The following is a 20652-nucleotide window of genomic DNA, read 5'->3' as shown; positions in this document are numbered from 1 at the left end:
ATGTTATGTATTTGCAAAATGTATAAAAATATTTTTACAATACTAATATAATAAATCTTCAGGTGGATGTCAGGGTCCTGGCATTTCGTTGTATCGTACTGGATACGTGAGCATATTGCCGCGGTCCCATGAATACAGCTCCTGAAATACAGAATTACCTTAAGTAACTACTAACAGGCGAACTTTTTTTAAGTTATATTAATTATTCTGAGTAGTAGTATATGACAAAAAACCCCCCCCGCTCATAAGGTACTAGCACGCGTAGGATAGGTTACTCAAATAAGGCCTATGTCGATTTTTCTTTCCTTGTATCCAAGTAAATGTACTTGCATACACTTCTACACACATTGGCAGCCATTCCAAACCGAGAAGCGGGAAATTTAAGGAATGGGCCTTATTAGGGTTACCCACCTTTTTTTGAGGTACTTGTTAATAGCAACGTGGGGTATTTCATACACCTCTGCCTACACTTCCGGTTAAAAGAGGCGTGATATTACGTAAGTATATAGTTCACGATTATACTTTTGACGTCTCTCACAAACCTTATGCATATGATCATATCCAAGTTGCGTGGTCTTTCTGAACGGGTTGGTAAACTGCAGCGACACTTCCAAAGGCTTGTTATGATACAGGTCAATGGCCACAGACACTTTGCTCTCGCGTTCTGTTGCTGAATCCAACGCGTACAGTACGCCGCAGACTATGAACATTTCGCCGACCTGTACACGTATTTCTTAATTAGTTACACTGGTATTATAAAGTGCAATGTATGCAACTGCAGGTTGCTAGTACGACTAATAGACTATGGTAGTTGCCATTACAAACGTGCGAACTATGACAGAATTAAAAGAATGACAGGAATAGGACAGTGTGTAAGTGCAAGCGGGAGAGCCCGAATATGTTGCATGACGTAGTTCGCTACTTTGAAATGGCCCAACTATAGTCATTTATTTATATGGAAACCTGATTAGCGGCTCTAAAGTTTAAGTAAATTGCAAGTTTTCTTAACGAACTTATTTCTTAACTGTCTCTTGTCTTTACTAGAGCGATAAGATTGCTCTGAGTAAAGCAAAATATTTCTATAATACAGTTCCCAGGTTCGATTCAATATTTTTCTATTTTCTGGAACTAAGTAAGTATAATGACTGTTGACATGTCATGACAACTTACTTGTTTATGATTCAAAGAAATGTTCCAAATGTAATCAATATTCAATCCATCTTTGTTGGGGTCAAAACTTAGCTGAAACAAAACACAATGATTAGTTACTTAATTACTAAGTAGGTTCATTGTAATGATATAAAAGTAATAGTACACATAATTATAAAGAACTCTTCCGATACTGAGTGACTGACTGTTGGACAAAGCACAACCGAAACTACTGAGCGTAGAGAGTTGAATTTTGGTGTGAAGATGCCTTACGAAGTGTAGAGACGCACTAAGGATTTTTGGAAATTCCACACCGAAGGAGGTGAAAATACACACGAACTATGCCGCGGGCGGAAAGCTAGTGAGAGGTATAAAAATGTTTTATTAGTTCGTGTTACTTCTTACTTTAGCCACTGCAGTGTTGTTGGATGCTTCAATGGAGTAGATAGCCCAAAGACCATTGTCATCTGCGCTGAAATCAACCTGAAACATACGGAGAATACATTTATTGTAGTGCTAGAAAGTGAAATTAGGGGCCCTACGTCTAAATCACAAATAAATTGTATAAAGACTGCAGGAGCGAAGGTTTTAAATCTATTGATAACATTGACATACTCCTATACATGGACCTACACTATAACATGGAATTGACAATAACCACGGCGAAACGTGAGTGTACGAGTGTTAATATATCTCATTCTAATGCCTACACCTTCGGATATAACGATTCCTTCATATTAATGCAAGTTTGTAAGGATGGATGTATGTACGTATTTTTGTTAAAAAATTCACGAAAAAACTACGAAATAAACTGGATTAACACATAGGATACTATTTCTAAGGGAAATCTTTTCAAGCAAATGAAGTCGCGGGCAGAAGTTGGTAATTTATAATATACCTGGTTATGCTGTGCAGTGTACAGTCTGCCGTCAGCATGGGGCAGCTGGACCGACTTGATCCTGCTCTGCGTCAGGTCGTATCTGATGATCTCTCCCGGGTGGCCTGACTCGTTCGCCTGGTAGAAAAACGAGCCGCTGTATACTATGTGACCGTTACCCTGGAATAGAAAGAAACTTGATATACGTCCAGTATGAAAAGGTTGGTAAAATTGGGTGTATAACATAAATAGATCTTTTTATTCGTAATTTGAATCGTAATGCTGTTTTTTTTTACTAAGACACTCGCTTTTTGTGGTAATTAGAGCACATATTCCCTTCTTTCTACTATTCTTTATACTCCGCTCTATAAAGATACGGACTTTATAAAGCTTATTAAGATCGTTACTTCATTCGTATGAAGAATGTGCCCAACCATTAAAGCCTTAAACAGAATAAACGGTGTACTTACAAAGAAAGGTTTCTGTAGTTTGTGGAACTCGTCAACGTCTCCCTTCTTAAAGGTGGCCTTAGTTCTGTGCTCCCGCAGACGATCCACGTCGTCTTCTTGTGTCGTCCATAGTTTCTCTTTCTAAAATACGATTAAAAACTATAAAATTTCAAATACAGGAGAACTCTTTCAATGTCTGAATTTTGAGTCTATACGAAATGAAACTCCTATAATGTGCGTATTTTGGCGATTACGCGATTCTTAGACGTAATCATCAATACAATTCTGAGATGGTACTAATGTTTGATGAGGTTTTTATCTAGTCTTTTAGAGCTTGTGAGTGTAAAATGCATGTGATTTGTTTACCTGAGCTTCAGAAGCATTTGAGTCTCTCAGCCAGGCTCCGAACAGCTCGTCTTTATATCGATGGTACACCGGCTTACCTATAGCGTATAGCTGACAATCTGGAATAAGAAATATTATTTACTGTAAAACTTATTTGTGGATAGTGCAATTAACATCTCCTTTTTAAAGCTTTTTGAGTGCTATAGCCAAACAACAATTTTCTTATACATTTTTATTTTAAAGTTAGCTAGAAGGCTTATTGCTTCTTTTTAAGCTTGGTTAACTACTTTTGGCATCTACCATATGTAGCCATAGATTTTGTATTTCGACAGAAATGTTTTTCCTAGCTGGTGTACGGGTCGCTTCTAAAAAAATTGTACGTTTTCATAAATAATGCTAGAATGCTCACTGGTATTCCTTCTTGGTTTATATCCCGTAGTCCCATTCATGGTAGAGATGAGTAGCTGGGCGCGGTCACAGCGAGGACACGTGGGGCAGTGCTGCACCTGACACAGCTCCTCGTACGAGGTCAGGATCGGAGGACGGGCTCCGAACTCCGTGGGCTGCTGCTGCGATACCTGGTGGTTTGGTCCAGGATCTGAGGATGTAGAGGCAAATGTTAGACATTTATTTTGGTAGAGGTTACTTGGAGTGATACGAAAATAACGTATCTGAGTAAAAGATAAAGTCGCTTTAGCAAAACTGGTTTTGTTTGCCAAATGTTATTTGACAAACGGGATCTTGGGTCCCTTCAGTGAATTACCAAAGATCAACTGAGATGTCCTTCAATTTCTTAAAGATGATTAAGGACAGTGTGTTTTAGTTTAATATGAAAACAGATTTTCAGACTTTATGCTGCAAATTCTATGAACAACAGCGGAAGGCTGACGATGTTGGAATGTGCCAAGATAACTGATGGCATTATTGAATCGAATGGGTGGATGATATAAGAAGTATCTAAACAAATTGCAAACATCGCGTAACAGGCTTCCGCTCACATGTAGTATCAAATGCTGCTGCCGCTTGTATCTACTCTGGCGCTCGAAGAATCCCAGCTTAAATAATTAATGATATGAACTCACACATCAACTGAATATGGCCCTTAATCGTCTTATTATAAAGCTCGTTCTTGGCGACGCAGCTGTACTGGCGAAGGTCGTGGTCCCTGATGCCAGGGATCTCGAGCCTCATGATCCATCGCCAGGGGTCTGGCGTGGGGACCACCTCCGTCTTGTAGCGCAGACCCTCGAGGGTCACGCCGTCTATCTCCCACGCTAGTACTGGTTCTGGCCATGCTTGGATCTAAAAGAAAATAGTGATACATCTGAAAAACCTATGATGATAAAATTAACTATTTTAGTCATCTATCTGGGGGCTAATAGTAACTACATAAAGCGACCGATGGAAAAGTATGAGGGAGATTTATGAATTCAAAAATATGATTGCTACTTTAAATAGTTTTCATAATATTATATTTATTTGGCAGCGCGCTATCTACGAATCGACCAGTTAAGATGAGAACGCAGTCCCATACATACAGTTTTAAATAAAATTCGCATATGAAATAGTTACACTTATGCTAAGTAGGCACATAAGTTAACTATGGCTCGTCCAAACCTTGGAGTTCATAAACCTATAACATAGTCAATAGTCACCGTAAAACGACTTACCTCACATTCTATCTTCGCAGTTTTGTTAAACACGTAGGCAATATTCTTCGGCACACGAATAAACGGGCTGACTGAAAATTAAAATTCTACTAAGTAATTATGTTTAATTGTTTGAACTTAAGTCTAAAGGATTTATTGCTGGTTCAGAGCCATTGTTATGTTCGTCTCGACACGTTTGCACAGGACTTATATTTGAGTTGAAAATTTATTGAAATATAAAATATTTTAAGTGTTACGAAGAAAAAGTAGGTACCCCTAATATGAATAACGCATTATTTTCAAGAAACTATTTCCACCCTTGTTCAAGGAGGGTTCATTATAAATATTTAACACAAGAGTAAAGTGCAGGGGTAGTAATAAAAATCGATCCGAAATTAATATTCTATAGTGTCGATGCAGGTGAAGGACTGTGAACAACTTTGAATATTTCAATATTCTCACTTATTATAAATATTTTGTGTTTATTGATTTTTATTGAATAGTAACTCTATGGCAGAGTCGGTAGTATGCGACTGCCGCAAGGGGTCTCGGGTTCGAATTTTGGGTTGGGCGAATAAACTTTTCTGAGTTGTCTATATAAAAAATTCTCAGCGATTGAGTTAGGAAGTGGGGTTGTAGACCTCCGTGCCTCGAAGAGCACGTAAAGCCGTCGTGGCGTCGGTCCTGAGCTCTTTCTGCCTGTGCCGATTTAGCCGACCCACCGGTCTACGAGAGCAAAGAAATAGAGAGTGTACCTGTGTATTGTGCACACACTTGGTCACTATAAACAAAGTCCTGAACAGTTGGCTGGTTTCAATGAAACTGGCCGCCATAGCCGAAAATCGACCAGAAGTTAACTGCACGTTTGGCGCAGTGGTTTAAGCGGTCACCTCGCCGCAGCAACCGTAGCGCCGCGTGTGGTGGGTTCGAATCCCACCCAGGACAAATCTTTGTGTGATGAGCACGAGTATTTGTTCTGAGCCTGGATGTTAATGTATCTATATAAGTATGTATTTAGAAGCATATAAGTATGTTTATCAGTTATTTGGTTACCATAGTACAAGCTCTACTTAGTTTGGAATCAAATGACCGTGTGTGAGTTGTCCAATAATATTTATTTATTTATGTAAGTAAATTTTTATTATTTTTACACCAGAACAACTGAATTGATTTGGATAAAATGTAGTAGGATAAGAAATTATATATAAGATTTTGTTTTGGTGGACTCCAGACAGGTGCATAAAACTCATATAAGTATTATGAAACATATACAAATACTACAACTAGTTTAAACATCAAAGTGTACTTACAATGCACTTCAACATCAGTAGTCTGGTTGGCTGAAGGCAGCATGCCGTTGTTGGCGAGACACACGTACTTGCCTGTGTGCCACCTCGAGACGTTGGGGATGGTGAGCACGGGACCACTCACTGATGCGTCGCGCCATGAACCCTGGAACAATATTGATACTTCTTGAAATTCATTCTTTGATATTGGTTTTCATACATAGAGTTTGTTTGTTTGTTTGAACGCGCTAATCTCAGGAACTACTGGTCCAATTTGAAAATTCTTTCAGTGTTAGACAGTCCATGTATCAAGGAAGGGTATAGGCTACATATTATCACGCTACGGCCATTAGGAGCGAAGTAGCGACGGAAAATGTTACAAAAACGGTGAAATTTATGAGCCATTCTCTCTTATGTGACGCAAGCGAAGTTGCGCGGGCCAGCTAGTACATACATAAAATCATGCCTGCTTCCCATAGGAGGAGGCGGAGACGAGAGAAATAGGTTTTCATAATGCACTAAAATGACGGTGGCCCGTTAGCTAGCGACTACAGCAACGGGATTTTTTTTTGTATACTGATACAGTGTTTTTAGTTTTAGTTAGACAACTCCCACACTAAGAAATGCTCTTGTCTCTTGAAGACTTTTACAAACATACATACAAACAACAATTTGCGGATCACACAAATAATTGTTTTGTGTGGCCATTGAACCCACTCCCGACGCAATGGTCGGACTGTGCCACGAAGGCAGTCAAGTCATTAAAAAAATATTTCTAAAAGTAACTACATATCTGTTTGTCTGTCTATCACGACACTTTCGTGAGATAAGCAGACCGTATTAAAGAGCTCCCTAGAATAGTTGCCATTAAAATAAGGTGAAAGAATTACTGTAAGTAAAGACTACAGCGAGTGTCGTTACGAACATAATAAAAGATAATACTTTTCCAAAATCTCCGCATTTGTAGCAAAAGACAACAGCATTGCGGGCTTTCGGAAATTTTGGCATGCGTTGCGGAACGAGAATAGAGCACCGCACACAACTAAGAAAATGACAATTTAGACTATTTTTATGACAAATTAGCAAGATGGCCGTCACAGTTCTTTCAAAATCTATAAATTCTGTACCTGGAAATAATGGATTTTGACATTTTAACATTTTATCGGTTAAAAAACTGTGCTTTTTCTGTGTGAATTTGAGGGAAACTTAGAGGAATAGTATAGCAGGCGATTTTAAGGTCAGGTATGTAGAGTACATTATTTTTTTTTGTTTATTTATATGTCCCACTGCTGGGCAAAGACCTCTCCTTTTTTCTTTCAAATCTGTCTGTCCTGTGATGAATACTCCGTAATGAAATTATTTTTCCACTCTTATTATTTACAATCAGGCACTGAGACTATGATTAAATTATTAGAAGTTGTGTCGGTTAGAGTGCATGTAGCTTTGAATACAGCTCTAATTTCTTGTACTACTTAATAATATTATCAAATTATAGGTACAAATTAATTTAGATTTAAAAGACAGCTATGATTTATAAGAGTAAGAGTGACAGCATACTTTCTTTTCATTCACCTCGTAAAAGAACACTTTATCATACCGAAGGTAGAGTACTAAAAGTTTGTGTAATATTGATCACAAAAAGAAAATAAAACCTACCACAATATTCTTTGTTTTTATTACTTTTATTATAAATTTATAAACCTTAATCACGACATCTAGAATTAAAACCTTGCGGCGTAGCTTTTTGTAGAAAAGATGCTAGATCAAAACTAAACTATTAGGTTGTTCGAAAATCTCCGTTTTTTTTTGTGGAAATGAAAGACAGTTTCGAACTTCGAGAATAATTCCAGGCCTTTCATACTTACAAACTGTTGGACTTGATAAATTAAACATAAAGGATGATAATGACAGCAATTGCGCTACTGTTGTTTGTACTTTCACGAACATAAAAACAAACTACAACAAATTTACCACATTCTGTCGCTGTCATTCAAGTCATTTCAAAGTAAATCTATGGATTTCAACGCGTCTTTCTCCGCCGTGCCTTTGCTGTCATTCAGCTTTAGCCCATAATAAGGGTGCAATAATTCTTACCTGTATAACAGCAGTCCCGTCAGCTCGTCGCCACTCCACAGCTGGTTCAGGTCGACCCATAGGATTGCACGTGATTCGTAGCGTGTCACTCTCACGAACTATCACCCGAGTGTGGTCCTCTGTGTTATGAAACATACATACACGTATTAAGAGAAGAATTACGAAATAAAACGCTGTTGCTAGGACTAGTGGCCGATTTCTTTTTTAGAATTGATGTTATGCAAGAAATTTGTTTTGTCCCTGGATGCTAAATTGACATCGGTATCCCAGCATACCTACAATTTTCCCACTCGACAAGGCACTATTTATCCACTATCATATTCGAGACAGTTACCTATCAACTAAGCATCATAAAACGGTATACCTATCATTTCCTGAGTCTCAGGAATTAATCCGATTTTTGGGATGATTACCCACCACTATCGACGTATATATAGAGAAAACTGATCAGTGCTAGCATATTATATCGTGAGAAGATATTTTTCAAGTCAAGTGACTTAAGGTCGCTAGTCCATGGAAACGAGTGGAGAAAATCGCGCTTCAGTATCTATAATAGCTACTTCTAGTGCGATACAGTCATTTATAGTATTTAATAAATATTTGTACAATACTTACGTGCAAAAGTAGGCGGAATAAACAGTTCCTTCTCCAAAGTGTTGTTATACATGGAGAGTCCTGGTCTTCCGGGAGAACCGTCGCGTCCATCATTGCCTCTCTGACCTTTGGGGCCTATTGGACCACGATCACCTTTTGGACCACGAAGACCCGGTGGACCGGGGGCCCCTGCTCTACCTGTCAAATAAAATAAGCATAGTTATGACTACCCCGATCGTAGACTACTTTATCGCATTTCGACCACATTATTCAGAAAAATATCAATTTATATTCCAAATTTTCGGTTGTATTAGTATATGGTTTTGAAATTGCACGTAATGTTCTGGGTTAATAGTATAAAAGCTAAGATCAATGTATAGATGTGAAAGAAGCAAGAGAAGAATGTAAAGATAGAACCACGTACTAAATGCCGTTCTTTGGTCTCTGCCTGCCCCGATAAGAACAAGGTGATTTTATGTATGTGTAAAGAATTAATTAAAGGACATTAATTCTTCCTACCATCTTTCCCATCCTTTCCGTTCTTCCCCGGGCTGCCGTCTTTTCCCGGGATACCATCTCGGCCGTCCTTCCCGGGTGCTCCATCAGCACCGTTTCTTCCTGACATGCCGTCCAGACCAGGTTCTCCCGGGACGCCGTCTCTTCCATCCAGGCCGGGGTTCCCAGGGAATCCTCTTTCGCCTGTAATATAATTATAGAATTATATTTTTCATACTTAAAGTATTATTCAATGATTTTATTTCGGAAAAACGTTAAGAGTTCACTTTACTTGAAAAAATATTTTTACTATGGTGGTCAGAAAACATGATATCCTATTATATATGAGTGTAGTGATTAAGGCTATAAAGCTTTTAAAAGGAATAGTATTTCTTCTCAAATTCAAAAAACGGTACGGTTTTTATGTAAGACATATCTCTACATCAATATACGCTTTTAATAATCATAATTACGGAAACTTCTTTTAGGCATGTCCCTACATCAATATACCTTTTTGAAACAAGTCTGTTTTACCTTTCGGTCCTGGAGGTCCCACAGGTCCTCTTCCACCAGAATGTCCTGGAGTACCCGGAGCCCCAGGGTCTCCTCTCTCACCCTTGGGTCCAGGCATGCCCGTTGGACCTTTTGGTCCTTGGACGCCCGGTGGACAGTAATCTTGGGTTGCTTTGCAAAAACCCTGCACTACTTTGTACTGAAAACATAAATTTGGAGTGATAACTGTTTATTCGACATCGGTACAATAAATAATGATGAACAATGTTTAATTTTAAAAATTATGATATCGTCTTATAATTAACTGAACGATCAATCTAATGACAACAATATTTAAGTGACCATAATGACGAACCATATGCATGCATGCTCGCCAAGTACGGGTTGGGTACCTCATAAGTACCTTTAAATTCAGTAGTGTTCGTAAGTCGTGCTTATAGATACCCTAAATACAAAAATAGATAGGACCATGGTAGCAAAAGCTTGCCAGAATTGGAAATTATACGGAAAAGCCATGGTAAATTAGTTAAGTGATTGTGACTTACTGGTACTCTAGAGTAACTAGTCAGCCAGACCCATGTATCACCACCGGGTGCAGGACCCTTGGCACCAGTTTTCCTCATCTCAGCTGCATCTTTCTCCTCCAGTTCTGGTCTCATCTTCGGGTTGAAGAACTCCACATGAGGAGTCACTGTGTTGTCTTCTTGGTTCACTGATTGTTTCTGAACAAATTATCATAATAATGAAAGATCTACACAGCAAAAGACAGTACGAAGAATTCAGAACAGGTCTGTATTTGTTACAGTAAAAGTTTGTGTTAATTAAGATACTCTTTGGAGTAAAAGTTATCTCATGGTTTTCAATGCTTGACATGGTTTCTAGTCTACAACACAGTGGCTTGTTTTTAAAATGAGAAATTATTTCTTCGAAGGCGAAGTCTCTGACAGAAATGAGTAATGCTATAATTTGTTGATGATATAGGATTTTAAATTACGTAATTTAAAAATCATAACTTCTCTTCTTAAATGAACAGTTTCAAAGTCTGTAAAGATGCCTCTATTTTCGCTAAAATATTATCAAACAAAATCCACATTCATACTTCGAAACGAATTATTCGTTCGAATTCGTATTCCGGTAACTCGTACACCACTATGACAATATCACGTTCAAAACAAATGTTATCGTTCAAAAATAACTTCAACGGCTATTTCTATTCTTACTACTATTATATTATTAACTTTAATAAAACAACTCATATCAAAAACATCCGACTCACAAGCATCGCCTCTCGTTTTAGTCTGTGCGACGTACTCCCGCTTATCTCCATCAAGTAGGCATCAATTTTTTCCTCTATCCTCTCTTCTAGAACATTCTTTATCAACTTCCTAGCTTCTACATCAAAATTAACATCGTTATCAACATAATTGTAAGTATTCACTAGCAGAGACACAACAGCACATGTACAAGCGAAGATCGAAAGCTTCCTACAACATCTCGGCTCGAGAACGCCAGTGGAGAGTTTTCTTTTGATGTTATTCTTCATTTTTATATCACGAACATGTTCTGTTTCACCAATATTGTTATACACGACACTTTGTAAACCTTTTTCACTGTTTTCTAAAGCATTTTTGGGTGTGAGCACGTGTGGTTCGGTCGAGTTATCTGAATGTAATCCCGTACAATGTGTTTCTTCCGGTACGATACGTATGTAGTTGCACAACGGGCTGATAACCAGCAATTGAGCCCCGGTACTATTAAACCAATGAACGAACTCAATCAGACAATCGACAGCCGACTGGGCTGTGATAAGTTTTGTTATTCTTATTGTTTTGTATACAGAAATCTTATTTATCTCACTGATATTATAAATAAGACTGTTTGAATGGATGTTTGTTACTCAATCATGCTAAAACCAGCAAACAGATTAAGATGAGATGTGGGGATAGATAGTTATTTAACATGGATTAATTCATTTAAGATAATTTTTACTCCGGGGAAATCCTTCCACGTGATAAAGACGTGGACGGGAACTAATGTTGTACAAAAACAGTGGTCGAAAATTTACTTGTCCCAGAATATAGCCTAACTACTAGTTTAAAAAACGTGTTTTTCCTAACTTAGTAGCCGACTAACCTATCTGTTAAACTGAAGATAGGTTTTTGAAAGCGCCTCAAGGGAAAAGCGAGTCAGGAATCCAATAAGAACACAAAATAACAGTATTTTCTAAGATTATTGGTCGGACATCACTTTATTCTTAAATTTTATAGGCATATTGAAATTGCTTATCCATTTCTAAACTAAAATGTATTTTAAGTGTCATCTGACTCAATATCTCAAGTTCAATGGCTGGTCGTTGTAATCAGTTACTCAAAGGTCGACCTTTGCCCTGAACATGAACATGACCTGATATGTGATTTATTATGTCATTGCAAACTAGTTACTAAAATGACCCGTTTGTAAACGTATTTACTACCCTGAGTTACTGAAGTTTAAAAATTCAGTCTTTTTTGGTCGTATGGTTAGTGGTGAACCTAATGTCAAAATTGTTCAAACCGCCTGAAAGGTCTTTGACATGACTTAACGACTGTTATCTTAGTAGACAACAACCGGGACCGACATTTTACGTGCCCTCCGAGGTTTGGAGACGCCCTTTTCAAATACTACTAAGTGGTCACCCATCTATGGAATGACCGCGCTATGGTTCACTTAACCCACAGATCGTTTACCAACCGGTAAGTACAATTGGCTATGGGTGTCTCAAAATCTGAAGACAGGTCTGTGGGCATGGTGCTTGGCCAGTCAACTTTCCTTTAAAAGGTTCAGAAACAGGACCATCAAATAGTCAGGTGATATTAATCGTCTAACCCCCGGTTTCTGAGTACATTTAACGGTAGTTTATCTATTCAATAGCGTTTTTTATATGAGTTTTAACGCTATTGAATAGATAAACTACCGCTAAATGTGCCTCAGAAACCGGGGGTAAGTACAGTATTGTGTATTTCATAAAATGTGGTGTTGGAATTACAAACGGACTTTTCAATTTAAGTAATTTGCAAAGTTCCAGAAATAATAACATCAATGCGCAACAGGTTTGGTCCCTCAAGTCCAAGTTCAATTCTGACAGTACTGTTAATTTCATTTATATCAATTCCTGTAGTTCGTGTTGTTGAAATTCAGTGGAAATTGTAGCCGTTTTCCTGAAAAAATGGATTTCAAGAAGAATTCTGAAAATATAGGATTGGTAACATAATTTTTGTATTAAATTTGATGAAATGAATGTGGAAATGGTATTATTACTGTTGGTTTTATATTTACTTTATAATTTTTAATTCATTATAATCAAAAATTAATTCATGAATAAATTTGATTTGCTCTTTCAAATGAATGCCGTATTATTGTGGTCTTCTGATTTTGTTTGTTTTGAAGATAGTGTAGTGCAAATGTCACGCAAACGTGTATAGTTTCAGGAACTATAAAGAAACCTATCTGTACTAAAATTACTTTAAATCCAAAAAGTATTCGTATATACATATTTTGTGGTTACATAATGCGGTTTGATAAAGATTTCTAAGTTTATAACTCAGAGTACGGTTTTTGTGCAAGCTATCTTTCTACTTTTAGTTTTGAAATTTTAAGATTATCCTTCAAGAGTTTTTGAATACAACTGTAATTTCTTATGTAACTATATTAATATACTTCATTTACAGTAAAAGTAACCAAATAGACGTATACAATTACAGTAATACTAACGAAATACTGCCAAATAGAGCTTTTACGTTTTATTGTCATACTATAGCACAAAGAAAATGCTAAGTTATTAGTCTAGCGAGAGACCTTCGAGTAAAATGTGTTTTAATTATGTTTCACACGCGACTTGCGTTTCACCTTGGAGTATAAGCTTATATTTATAAATATTTCAAATACTTACAGCACGTTTATATAATACCAATTCGATACTACTTCCTATATTAGAAACACGATTTTAGTTGCAACTTTGAATGCGTGTAAAGATATCTCGAGGTAAAAAGTATGACATGACATGTATTAATCTACGTTATAATAAACTATCTGCGTAGCGAATTTCATCAATATCCGTTCAGTAGTTTTGGCGTTATTGAGTGACAATCATCCATTCCGATATCCTTACATCCAAACTTTCGCATTTATAATATCAGTTGAATAGTATAAAGTAAAAAAAACTCGGGCAGATTAGCTTCTAATTGAAAATGATTTAATTAAAAGTCGGCTATTAGCTAATTACATAAGTAATCTATTTATAACGCAATTAATAACTCTAGATTTGCATATAGAATCTGCATAATGCGAATATTAACGAGTGCTTAGAAGTGTTGGACTTTTAAAAACGGACTCGTAATGAATTAGATGCGAAGGACTTTCAGTCACAGGCATCATTTATACATACATACATAATATCATGCCTGTTAGACCCAAATACATACATAATATGAAGCCTTTTAGACCCGAGGGTGGTAGCAGAGGCACGAGAAATGCACCCACATTTCGCCATTAACAATGTTAGTCTCATATAATAGGGATCGAACCTATTGTCATATACCGGACCCGAAACCAATCTCCAGGCTACTATTGAGAAATATTCTTATGTAAATTAGAAAAGACCAATAGCAACACAGGTATCATTCATCAACAATACCCAGAAGACTGACATTGAAATCCCAACATCAATCCGTCCAATATTGAAAGGGAGATTTTCTCAGAAATTTCCCCTGAACTGTGTGAAGTTCTCACAGGTCGTTCCGCGCATGCGCACCTATGTATGTCATGGTCATGACCTGATGAACAAGGTCGCCACTGTTTGGCTTGCACACTGACATTACGACTACAACCATTCCTAGAAACCCACGTATATCCTTATTTTATACGAATATAATGGATTTAGTGCCTCCGAAATCTAACCAAGGTATGTCCTCAATTTCTCTGTTGAAATTTTCTCGTTTTGATTGAAATTTCTATGTTGCTATGCGCTTTGAAGAGGTTAAGATAGATATTGTTTTTGTTAAGCCCTGTTGACCTGAACTGGATTCTGGAAAGCAGATACTTAGGTCATTGCGGTCCCAAATAAAGTACTTATTTGAATTTTCGTAGTACTCTCCAATTTATACGAGACTGTACTACTTATTGTCCATTTTGAAAAGCTTTTGTATCAGTGATAATATTTTGTTTTTGATCATAAGTTAGATTATTAAGCATTTTAATGATTAATCGCTACTTATTTTCAATATTCATACGTAAATTTAGCGATATATTTTTTTCTTATTTAATTCTGATATTTATTCGTACGGTATAATTTGGTATTATTTTCCTTCTTCTAGTGATTTTATATTCAATCTGTTCTACTGTTATTTTTACTGTATCTCTCTTTTTACAAGACTATTGAGTTACCTATTTTGTTAATTCCCGGTTTCTGAGAAGCATTTAGCGGTAGTTTATCTATTCAGTAGCGTTTAAACTCATATAAATAAACATGACTGTTTGAATAGATAAACTACCGCTAAATATACCTCAGAAAACGGGCATCAGTCTTTTCCTTTCTTACAATGTAAATCATGACCTTTTCACACCAATACCATGATTTCTCGCTCGGTTGAGCCCTAGTTAATCCAATTAGCGACTCAATTTAATTATAAGGGTGTCAGGTACAGGCCTATGGAATGATTTCATGTGCTATTTCAAAAAGGGCTTGTGTCCCATCATAGATTATGTGCATAAAACTTGTTTCCATTTTGAAAATTTCAAATTCTTGATTCAGATTCTTCACATTCTCTTATTGTAAATTATAATAAAACTAAAATAAAATGCCGGTTTCACTATTTACCTATTCATTCTAAAAAACTGTAAAATTTAACTTATTAATTTAACTCATCTTGCAATAGTGAAGTTCATCATAAATATCTTCAATTGCAGTCTAAGTACAAGTTTTCGAAAAAAACATTTTGATCGCCATAATTTTTATTACTTATTCGTTTCTGCATATTCGTCATGTTGTATCACAATTCAATAAAATTATCAATATTTTCTAAAAGATATCAAGAAATATAATTTTATTTGGATTCTCTTTATTTCAGTCATACAGTGAGAATGCATCGTTCACAATCATCTTTTATGCGGGGTAAGCAGTGCCAACATTCAGTGTGTCGTGTTTTGTGTTTCTTAGCCAATTTTGTGTGTAAATTGTTCATACTGGTCATCCACGGAGGTTTTGTGGGAAATTGTTCTGAATTGGTAACATATTTTTCTCGAATTTTTACATTCGATATTACTTAAGCTTTCACTATTCAAAAGTTCAGTTAAGAACACCAAAATGGTGTTCGTAGTTCGTAGTACTATTTTTATTGAAAAAATATTAAATTAAATAGATACAGTATACACTGAACATTTTTATGGACTTCAATTTATTCAAACTTTTAAAGAGTGAGGCTTTAGACTTCCTTAAAGAAATTCTGCGAAAGGTGCAAAGTCCTCTGCATTTGTTCAAGGAGACCTTGCCCAGTAGACTGTAATGGGTTCTATTTACTCCATACAGAAAAAATTAAAGCCATAATAAAATTGGGAAATGAATCCCTTAACTTAGGCATAGCAGTCGCTCAAGTCAGATATATTATATTACAATTTGTTTATAAAGCCTAAAACTAACCTTTTACAAACGTGCGTACAATTTTTTTACAAACAATAGTTATGTGTGTGGTATGTGGTTAGGCAATTAAGGTTTAATTGGTTTTGAACATGCTATACTTACAATACACTACGATAAAGTGCTGTTTGTTTTTTTTGGCAAATATTTCCTTTTGTACAGTATTTGTGTGTGACTTTATTCAATACTTTATGTAGTTTTCTTTTCAGCTTGTTCTTCGTAATTTCTCGCTTTTCATCAATTCAAAAGATTCTGCCGTAAACCTACAAAGATTTAAAATTATTTAGATATTTGTCAGTGTAAAGTGGTAAAAAAAATATAAATAAAGAATAGAGTCGAAGAAAACTAAAGTATCCGGAGAAAAATTTAATTCAATGACATCCTAGAATATATTTTTTAAAGTAGTCTTTTTTGCAAGGCTCCTTATTGTCTACAACCGGAACTTACCTAGTTGATAGACGATGGCCTAGAAAAGTATTTCTGATGGACGCATCGTAACTGACATTTGCATTACTCAAATGTGTAGATCGGACCTGTTGGTGTGAATAGAAGAGCAAAGAATTGCATTCAAGGACCCATAACTTTATATTAACCTATCCACAGTCCTAATTTCTTAGGACTCTAATCTAATCAGATTCTTTTGAACATTTGATTCTTTCACCGATCGACTACCAAAGATCTACTTGACCCTCGAAGAGATAACTGAAAAGATACCAAAGTATAACGAGAATTTTAAAACATTATGAATTATATATGTTAATTCGTTGATATATTTCCACAGCATGCAGTGTCCAGGCCCTAGAAGACTATGACACACCAAGAGCCCCCCTCCTCCGTCAGGTGTCTTTAGACGAGGAACGTCGTGATGAGTGCCAGGGTCACTGGCGAGGGCCAGAGCTGCAGGGTGAGGAGGAAGAGAGGGGGGTGAGGCTGTTCCGGGCGCTGCTGCTCCAGCACCTGCGGCTTGAGGAGTTGAGGCCGCCGCCTTGTATAGTGGCGCCGGCTAAACCTGATCAAAGGTGGGTACATAGCCACATGACCGGCTGGTAGAGCCAGCTTTAAAACCTAAACTAGTTAAGATATAGTGTAGAAATAAAACCTTGCATGACTAAAAATTTTTTAACGCATTTATTGAGGGCATGTAAAGTCCCTAACCCGCAATTTTCCAGCGTGGTCGACTCAACGTCTATCTCCTCTCCATTCAATCCTTCGGGAGTGGAAGCCCTGAAGTGGGACAGAAAAATGGATTAAAATAAACATAAATTTATTTTTTAGTTCAGGTTTCATCACCAGCTTTTTTTAAGAATTCAAAGCTGACAAAAAATACAATTCACAGTGATAAATAACAGCATCTTGAATCGTTGATGGTATTATTTCAGAGGCTGGTGGCTGTACTGGCGCGACTGGCGGTCATTAGAGCGAGCAGCTCGCAGGTTCAGAGAGACAAAGGCCCGCGCCAGACTCGCAGCCAGGGCTGAACACATATCCCTGCTTAGTTTAGACGAGGTCGAGTTTGAAGATATTATGCAGGAGCTTTGTCAGGTAAACTATGAATTAAAAGAACTAGTGTAGTATGGCAGCTAAAATGTATGAAGGGTTTTTTGAGGAATGTTTTTCGTTTGAGTGCATTTTGTCCGTAGTTCAGCAGATTTGTACAGACATTATTTCGTGGATTAGGATTTGCTTTAAATTATAAATTTAGTTTTAACGAAAATCTGATTAAAGAAATAACGAAAAGCTATTCAGAAAATTGGAAACAATAATCTTACTTCCACTATTTTAATACAGTTTCTAACAAACTTTTTTGTTTATTTATTTTATAGTTCCTTAGTGTTCTATAGCAGAGGAAAGGCCTTCCTTCCGCATTAAGAAAGCTTTACTTCAGTGTCCAGCTAGCTTCTACCAGAAATTTTGCTTTCTAAACGTTGATGTCCCTAAAAGTTAGTGTAATATCTTTTTTTTTCAGGCATGTGTCCACACAGAACAAAGAGCGCTAGTAGTCCTCGCGTTTCTGTGTGAGGTGTGCGCACGCGCAGTCCGAGTGGGGGGTTGGTGTAGAGCAGTGGACTGGGCAGCGAAGCACGTGGCGCAGTGCGCTACACCCTGGGCCATCAGGCATGGAGGATGGGTAAGAATGAAGCATTTCGCAGAGCCTTAAGCTTACTTTGTTTTGATATTGATGTTGGTCGAGTACGTCGGTCAAGCGTACGTAATCGGTGTTCTATGAGACACACCATGAGACGTATGCGAAATATTAAGTAGCATGGAAGTCTTTGTTTCTCATAGCTTTATCCTAGTTAGTTTAATGATTCGATGACTGTACCTCTTCAAAAGTATTGCCAGATAATTCCGATTAGTCGATGTTGAGAGGTAACAGGTTTTTAGCCCGAATTATAGATACATAAAGGTGTTACGACCTTATGCGCTGGAGGTGTCGAATATTTCACAAGATCAGACTTTTGGTTTTAGGAAGTTTTTTACATAAAGATGTTTGATTTACAGCAGGATTTATAGATAAACATATTACACGATCTGACTGTTACTCTGTTGCATTTAGAATACTTTTTACGAAGAGATGTTTTGAGTCTGATTGTTCTTGATTACGCTTTGCCATATTTACCAGGAATTATTAACCAGAGGCAAAACATTACAATAATTTCAGAGCACAGTAGTGGAACGTGCAGGAGGTTCACGTCGTGACGACACAACCCTTCTAGCAGGCGCGGCATTCGCAGCGCTGCTGGCGTTCTTACTGTTCTGCCGCACCCGTCTGCGTACTGCGCTGATGTAAATCTACCCACAACAACACACGGGATCACTTGACACGCTTTAAGCGAAGCAGCGGGCTTATCACGTATCTCAGTTGACAATTAGTGTACGTCATAATAATGTCGAATACCACAGCTGTACTGATAAGTGACCATCAATTTGTCAAATTACAATACATTGCTCCTTTGACGTAACGTGTTAATCACTATAATCTAACGAGAAAAGCAATGTACAGCATAGTGGCTTTCAAATAGTTGTCAACTGAGATACGTGATAGCAGCAGTTAGAGATCAAATTCAAAACTGTGATGGAAAAAAAACGTTTTTGAACAAACGTAATTCTAAAAATGTGTTTCACGTTACATTTCTGAAGAAAGTTTGAAACTACAAAACGCGGTTTTGCCTTTGGTCTTACCATCAGTAAAAATCAAATTTTGCTATGATGGTAGAATTCGAGTTTTGTATAACAAAGCCCGAAGGAAGGTTTATTCAAAGATGTCTGTAATATAAGGTACTTAATATATTTAGATATAAGTGTATATGTGTTTTGATTTTCGGCACAATTTTATTTAATGTTAGACTGTTTTATACTTCTATATGTCTATGATATGATCTTGACTGTACTTCTAAAATATATTTTTTGGGTATAGGTAGAACTTCAAGCTATGAATTGTCAAAAATACGTAATAGTATATAGAGCAGAAATAGTAAAAGTCATAACTGGCGATCTGAATAAATAGTACCTACTAAGTTATCTCAAGATAATAATTCAATTAATAATTATTTCTTGTATTATCGGTTAGCTACTATATTATATGCCTTGTATCCAAATTTTAAGTTTATGAAGTCCCATGAAAGACTTCTATTTAGTCCAATTTATGTGACATACTAAATTCACGCGATAAAAAGGTAGGAATTAAGATCTAATTGAATGTTAGTATGTGTCTTTCTTGTAGTTCTATCTATATCTTAATGTGTGATGTGTTTGATATAAGTACGTGTTTTATTATGTTTAAACAGGTTATTGAATATCTGCATCTGCAGAAATTAATCATGCATTATCTTGGCTAAAACATTTTCAAATATGTTTTGTATGAATTTATCAATTTAATAAAAGCTTTCGGTCAGCAAACAATCTGAGATTTTAAGAAGTTATTTGACAGCAGTAATTTCTCTATATCAATTGATAAAAATGCATTTAAATGTGAAAGTTTATGTATGACATATTTTGGCGCTGATCGCGCGTATCTTCGAGGGATAAATTATTTCGTAATAGTAGCGTTGACTGAAAATATTGCAGATATGAAATAACCTGGGTGAGATAGGATTATTCCGGAAAATTACAATTTTATTCAAAACGTGACAATTCGTCATTCGACAGGCACGTTAGGGAAGGTAGCAGTTGATGAACGTATATTAAAATTATATTGTTGGAACAAAATTATTGCCGACATTGATAGTAACTTGTAATATTCCGGAATAATACTATTGACATATATAAAAAAATAAATGTATGTGTTTAGTAGTTGTGTTAGAAATGGTTTGCTGTTAGTTTCTGATTTTGAAAATATATTTATTATACTAAATATACTTCAGCTTGTCGCCAAATGATTGTCAAATGTTCTAGTCTTGTGTTCCATTTTGTAAAACAATATTTAGTATTATTTTTGTAAAAATACTTCTTATATATTCAATAAAATATTTTGATTGGTAAATAGTTTTATTTTTATTTTTATATATCACGTTTAAGAAATCTGTTTGGT

The 20652-nt window shown here is 36.4% G+C and overlaps 2 protein-coding genes across 5 annotated transcripts; one reads left to right on the top strand and one right to left on the bottom strand.

Annotated features, from left to right (window-relative positions):
- Window positions 1-11194, bottom strand: LOC142980004 (uncharacterized). Its single transcript, XM_076125260.1, has 17 exons — window positions 10728-11194; window positions 9997-10173; window positions 9473-9650; window positions 8963-9142; window positions 8465-8641; window positions 7850-7968; window positions 5780-5921; window positions 4491-4561; window positions 3903-4122; window positions 3230-3418; window positions 2842-2939; window positions 2497-2616; window positions 2048-2206; window positions 1555-1632; window positions 1171-1242; window positions 543-719; window positions 1-141 (listed from the first exon to the last, which is right to left on the bottom strand). The coding sequence occupies exons 1-17, from the start codon at window positions 10992-10994 to the stop codon at window positions 70-72; spliced, it is 2496 nt and encodes an 831-aa protein (XP_075981375.1). The 5' UTR covers window positions 10995-11194; the 3' UTR covers window positions 1-69.
- LOC142980005 (uncharacterized) lies at window positions 6829-20604 on the top strand. 4 transcript variants are annotated; one of them, XM_076125263.1, is made up of 6 exons: window positions 6829-6992; window positions 15556-15599; window positions 16903-17140; window positions 17501-17663; window positions 18088-18249; window positions 18784-20604. In XM_076125263.1, the coding sequence occupies exons 2-6, from the start codon at window positions 15569-15571 to the stop codon at window positions 18910-18912; spliced, it is 723 nt and encodes a 240-aa protein (XP_075981378.1). In that variant the 5' UTR covers window positions 6829-6992; window positions 15556-15568; the 3' UTR covers window positions 18913-20604. The 4 variants fall into 4 exon arrangements, with proteins under 4 accessions (XP_075981378.1, XP_075981376.1, XP_075981377.1 ...); XM_076125261.1 differs by having other exon boundaries at window positions 6829-6997; XM_076125262.1 differs by lacking the exon at window positions 6829-6992 and adding an exon at window positions 14289-14390.
- The last annotated feature ends 48 nt before the right edge of the window (window positions 20605-20652 follow it).

The sequence above is a fragment of the Anticarsia gemmatalis genome, chromosome 17, assembly GCF_050436995.1.
Source record: "Anticarsia gemmatalis isolate Benzon Research Colony breed Stoneville strain chromosome 17, ilAntGemm2 primary, whole genome shotgun sequence".
In the NCBI taxonomy this organism is placed as follows: domain Eukaryota; kingdom Metazoa; phylum Arthropoda; class Insecta; order Lepidoptera; family Erebidae; genus Anticarsia; species Anticarsia gemmatalis.
Note: the sequence above shows the minus strand (reverse complement) of the source record. Positions and strands in the feature narration are given on the sequence as shown.